General features: G+C 41.0%; 1 protein-coding gene across 1 annotated transcript; it reads right to left on the bottom strand.

Annotated features, from left to right (window-relative positions):
• Nucleotides 1–443: 443 nt before the first annotated feature.
• A4GNT (alpha-1,4-N-acetylglucosaminyltransferase) lies at nucleotides 444–5,481 on the bottom strand. Its single transcript, XM_059065194.2, has 3 exons — nucleotides 5,282–5,481; nucleotides 3,098–3,535; nucleotides 444–1,284 (listed from the first exon to the last, which is right to left on the bottom strand). The coding sequence occupies exons 2-3, from the start codon at nucleotides 3,506–3,508 to the stop codon at nucleotides 670–672; spliced, it is 1,026 nt and encodes a 341-aa protein (XP_058921177.1). The 5' UTR covers nucleotides 3,509–3,535; nucleotides 5,282–5,481; the 3' UTR covers nucleotides 444–669.
• Nucleotides 5,482–5,808: the final 327 nt, after the last annotated feature.

Below are 5,808 nucleotides of genomic sequence, written 5' to 3'. Positions count from 1 at the left end.
CCTCTGGTCCGTGCGTCTGTTTTTGTGCCAGGACCACACAACTGTTTTGGTTACTGTAGCTTTGTAATGTTGTTTGAGGTCAGGGAGTGAGATGCCACCAGCCTGTTCTTCTTTCTGAGAATCGCTTTGGCTATTCCTGGTCCTTTGTTGTTCCACACAAATATTAGGATCCTTTGGTCTATTTCTGAGAAATATGCCATTGGAATTTTGGTAGGGATTGCTCTCAGTGTGTACATTGCTCTGGGTAGAATGGACATTTTAACAATATTCATCCTTCCAACCCATGAGCATGTGATATCTTTCTATTTCCTTGTATCTTCTTCAATTTCTTCATCAATGTCCTAAAATTTTCAACGTGCAGGTTAAACTTATTGGTTAAACTTATTCCTAGGTATTTGGTTCTTTTTGATGCAGATGTCAATAGGCTTGTTTTCTTTTTCTTTCTGATGGTTCATTATTAGTGTAGAAATGCAGCTGTTTTTTGCATATTGACTGTCACTTTACTGAATTCCTTTATTAGTTCTAATAGTTTTTTGGTGGAATGTTGTAACTGTAACTGATATGTGGGTGAGCCTCCGCACACCTAGGGGAAGTGGAGATCAGGTGAAAGCCTGGCACTCCAGGAAGTGGCCAGTTCCACGATGTAGCACCAATGGCCCAGCATTGGCTCTATTTGTTAGCTGGGCCCTGCTCCCCAGTCACCGAGCCCTCTGGACCTTGAAGCAGGTCCCTGTAAGTCTTGGGACAGTGCTTACGGTAGAGATTTTCCACCAGTGTGTTGCTTCCTCTGACCACAGCCCTCCCTTCTCGGTTCATGTAGTTCCACAGATGCAGCGCATAGGACTCGTTGAAGCTCGGCTCTGTGTCCCAGGCTTCATAGTAGCGCCTCCACTCTAGATAGGAGATGGGGTAAAATCTTTGGGGGTGTAAGAAGAAGAAGTTTAAACACTTGAGGTCGCTCACCTCCTGGAAGTCTCTGAGTTTGCACCATACTCTCAAAATCCTCGTCATCAATTCGGGACCCTGGTGGCCCCAAATATCTGGATTGTAATCTTCCACAAAGTTTTCCATGCACTGCCACAGGAAAGGGTGGTGGGGGAGGAATCCAAACACCCCATTACTGGAGACCTGAGATGTCTGCGCAGCCAGAAAGTTGTCCTCGGGGATGGGTCTGATGGAGATGACATCAGTGTCCATGTAGACACCGCCGTACTTCCAGATGAAGGCCAGGCGGGATGCATCTGAACTGACATGGAGCCAGTATCTCTCTGCGCTGCTGTTGATCTGCAGGAGCAGGTGCAAATTAGCCCCCAGGCAGGGGAAGAGGGAGGGCTGTCACAGCAGGAGGCCAGGCACAGGGTAGCTGAGCAGGAAGCAAGCCAACTTCCCAAAAATCTATTTGCCAAAAGCCCAATATTGCAAATTTACCAAAATTACCTCCACCCAAAAACGTTGCCTTTAAGTGAAAAGTGTACAGCAATCAGTATCAATGGGAAGGTTTTAGCAGCTTTTAAAGATTTCATGAAATTGTTTTTTGAAAAAAAGCAGTAGAAAAATGAAACCCAGAAGGAATTTCACAATGAACTGTATGAGTCACTTTCAGCAGGATGGAAATTAACCACAAATATGAAACTGTGAAGAAAGAATTTTTTGTAAGTCCTAAAAGTCCTGAGAACTGATAAAGAAAAATAAATAAATATGAAAATATAAGATAGATTAATATCTATGCTCTTTGAGAAATTGGTTAAAAAATCTTAAAATGCATCCATGCCTTCATCCACTAATTAATTCCTTTAATAATATTCATTGAAGGCCTACTTGCTATTTGCCAAGCTCTAAGCTGCTGAGGATACAGCAGTGAACAAACAGATAAAAATCTTTACTGGCAGGAGATAGACAACAAACAAATAAATATATCATATGTTGGGTGTTCATAAAGACTATGAAGGAAAAAAAGTCAAGCGAGGGGGCTATGAAGGGGGCAGGATGGAGCACTATCTTATCTTGGGTTCGAGCAGAACGTTGGATGAAGTGGGTGGATGAAGCATGCTGATATCTCTGAGAAGAGGACTCTAGGTAGAGGAAACAGCAAGTGCAAGGGCCCTGGGGCAGGAGTACGCTCACTATGTACAGGAACAGGAAAACAGCAGTGCAGAGTAGTGAAGGGAGAAGGGTAGGAAACCAGATCAGAGCAGGGCAGGGGCGGGAGTGAGGGAGGATCCCATAGGCTGGGGTAGAGACTGAAATGATTTGGAAGGTTTGAAAGAAAGGAGTGATGTGATCTGAATTAGTCTAAAAGGGGTCACACTGGGTGCAGTGTGGAAAATAGATGGGGACGGGGGCAAGGGCAGAAGCAAAGAGGCAAGTTAGGAAGCTGTTGAAATAACCCAGGCAGGAGATGATGGTGGTTTAGACCAGGGTGATGATAAAGGAGATGAGAGAAGTGGTAAGATTCTGGGCACACGGTAAAGATAATGCTGGTCAGGATGTGCTGATGGATTGGATATGGAGCCGGAGACAGAGGAGTCAAGGATAACTGAAAATGCTGAAATGTGAACAAAGCAGAAATTGACTTTGAAACTAATAAAAATAAACCATTATAAATGCCAGTGTTCCCAAATGGAATGCTAAAATTTTGAATACAGAAAACACAGTAGATTTTTCTGAATTTAAATATATTGATTAAAAGATTAAACAATTTTCCAGTTAAATATTGCCTAATTTCCTCCCCTTAGGTGCAAAAAAGTTTAACATAGATGGGTTTAAAACTGTCAGTGACAAATGAATGGTCTATACACCTAGAAAAGATGTAGAAACTCATTCAGTTAAGAATAGTCTCAAGAAATCCTAAGAAATAAGATGAAAGCAAAAGGAAGCAGGGTAAAGATAAGCCTAAATCAAGCCTCTCCTGTTTCCTTGAATTAGGACTCAACACCGTAGAATGAAGACCAGGCAAGAGTCAAAAGATCTGGGTTCTAGCCTATCTCTGACAATCTAGCCTTACCCTCAGTGTACCCATCTATAAAATGGCTAGATTGGACCCATTTTTCTATGGTACTTCCCAACACCGACATTCTGAGATTCTCTGAACACTTACTTGAGTGTACCACGAAAACAACGGTGTGTCTTCAAACAGGCTTTTCATATCCAAAGGGAAGAGGAAAACATTGTCTATTGCTGAGAGGAGGGAAAGGGCTGGGGAAGTGGAGTTTGGGGGCAGCTGCATGGAATTGTTGAGCCCTTTCATAAGTAACAGCACAGGTTGCTCAGGGTAGACCTTGGCCGCCGACTCCACAGCACAGGAGACCAGAGGGGATAGCTCCATTCTCTCTGAGGTCTCTAGGAACACGATGCTGCGCCCATGGCCCAGGAGGGCTTCCAACCCCTGCTGGGACTTGTAGGGAGGCAGGTGGGGGAAGAGGCAGCTGGACTTCAGGGTGAACTGGTAGAGGAAGCCACAGGTAAGCAGCAGGATGACCGACAGGGAGAGCTGAAGCTTCATCAGCATGTCCACCCCTCTCTCCTGTCCTGCTCCCTAAAATCAACACTATTAATTAAAAATTGTAGTCACAAAACCTGATGAAGATAGCACACAAGAAGATAATACCTGAATATCACTATCAAGCTTAGATTTTTAAAATTGATTTATAATATGAGATTACTTTCAGGTGTATAGCATAGTGATTCAGTATTTTTACAGATTATATTTCATTAAAAGTTATTACAACATAGTGGCTATAATTCCCTTGCTAAACAATATATCCTTGTTGCTTAACAAGTTTATACCTAGTATAGTTCATATTTCTTAATCCCCTACTCCTGTTTTCCCCCTGGCCCCTTCCCTCTCCCCTTTGGTCACCACTAGTTTGATTTCTCTACCTTTGAGTCTGTTTTGGTGTTGCATGTGTGTTCATTTGTATTATTTTTTACATTCCCCATGTAAGCGATATCATACAGTATTTATCTTTCTCTGTCTGACTTATTTTAGTAAGTATAATATTCTCTAGGTCCGTCTATGTTGCTGCAAATGGCAGAATTTCATTATTTTTATGGCTGAGTAATAATTCCATTGTATATGCATATGTATATACTGCATCTTCTTTATCCATTCATCTTTTGATGGACACTTGGGTTGCTTCCGTATCTTGCCTGTTGTAAATAGTGCTGCTATGTACATTGGGGTGCATGTATCTTTTCAAATTAGTGTTTTTCTTTTCTTTGGTTATATACCAAGGAGTGGAATTGCTGGATCATATGGTACTTCTGTTATATTTTTAGTTTTTTCAGGAACCTCCATACTGTTTCCATAGTGGCTGCACCAATTTACATTCCCACCAACAGTGTATGAGGGTTCCCTATTCTCTACCTCCTCGCCAACATTTATTTGTAGACTTTCTGATGCTAGCCATTCTGACAGATGAAAGGTGATATGTCATTGTGGTTTTGATTTGCATTTCTCTAATAATTATAAGTTTTGATTTTTTTAAATTCTAAATAAAATATGATCAAATCAAATCCAGCAATGTTAAAAAGAAAGGTGCATTGATTAGGTTTTATGTGAGGAATGTAAGGATGATTTGATATAGGAAAATAATGAATTAATAGGAAAACTATTAATGAAATGCATTATTTCCACAGATTAAAGAGAAAAGCTGTATGATCATTTTGGCTCAGTAGATGCTAACAACAGCATGCTAAAATTTGACATCCATTCATGCTTTTTTAAAAGCACATGGAAAGTTTCTTAAGCTGACAATGTCTACCAGAACATATAGCAATGATCATCCTTAATGTGAAGCATTTGAAATATCCCCATTAAGACCAAGAATATGACATGGATGTCTATTATCACTGTCATTTTCACCGTCATTCTGCTAAGCCTAACCAATGCAGTGAAACAAAATTCTTTTGAAAACAAAAGAATTTCTACTATGAATATTAGGAAGAGACAAAAATATCACTAGTTGTAGAAAATATGATTGCCTACCTAGAAAATCCAAGATAACTTACAAAAAAACCTAATAGAACTGAGAAGAAGCAAACTGAAGGTTAAATAACTTGCCAAGCTTACACAGTTAGCGGAGCCATGACTTTAACTAGGGTCTACCTGTCCCCAAAGCTCAGGCTCTGAGCAGTTACCTGCAGTACCACCCTCTCCTTCACCATAAGCTCTAACTCTATCCAACTCCAGGACAGCAGAGATCTCCATTCATCAGTAGTCTATTTTTTGCTTTACATGTAACTCTTTCGGAAAATACAAATCCAGTAAATCAGAGCTTACCTTCTAGTCCAAAACTTGTAGTTAGCCAATACCTGCCGTCTTAGCAATGATGACAAGTTTTTTCCTGCTACACTTTCTGATAAATCACCACCTAACCTTCAATTCAACAGTGCTGAAGGAAGTAAATCATTGGCAAAAGACTATGCCAAACACAAGAAGTTCCCGGGAAGCTCCTCCCTTTGCTAAGTTGCATTAAACACAAAGACTTGCAGATCGTAAGGGGTTCACATGATTTTTCAAGTGACCTACACACTAATCCTGCTGGTTTGTGGGCCTATCAGGAGGGTTACAAGGCAACAATTTCACCTGAAGAAAACTGTATAGTAGCACAATCCTGGCGCCAACAAAGCGTGAACCTAAGCAGTTTGGCCTCAGTCAAAATCATGGGCAGAGACTTGGGGAAGTTCCTTCACCAGACAACCCTGTAACTTGGTCCAAGCTTTGCAAACAAAAGATTTTGTTGAAAGAAAAGAAAATCCATCTCCACAAATCAGTAAGTAATGTAGAAACCCCAGCAGTCTAAGGGC

The sequence above is a fragment of the Kogia breviceps genome, chromosome 5 (assembly GCF_026419965.1).
Source record: "Kogia breviceps isolate mKogBre1 chromosome 5, mKogBre1 haplotype 1, whole genome shotgun sequence".
NCBI lineage: Eukaryota > Metazoa > Chordata > Mammalia > Artiodactyla > Physeteridae > Kogia > Kogia breviceps.
This window is presented reverse-complemented; position numbering and strand designations above follow the sequence as displayed.

Coding starts and splice junctions, on each gene's coding strand:
- A4GNT (XM_059065194.2), bottom strand. CDS start 3,508: ATGCTGATGAAGCTTCAGCTCTCCCTGTCGGTCATCCTGCTGCTTACC. Junction 1,285..3,097: donor TGTTTTCGTGGTACACTCAA/GTAAGTGTTCAG, acceptor CTGCTCCTGCAG/ATCAACAGCAGCGCAGAGAG.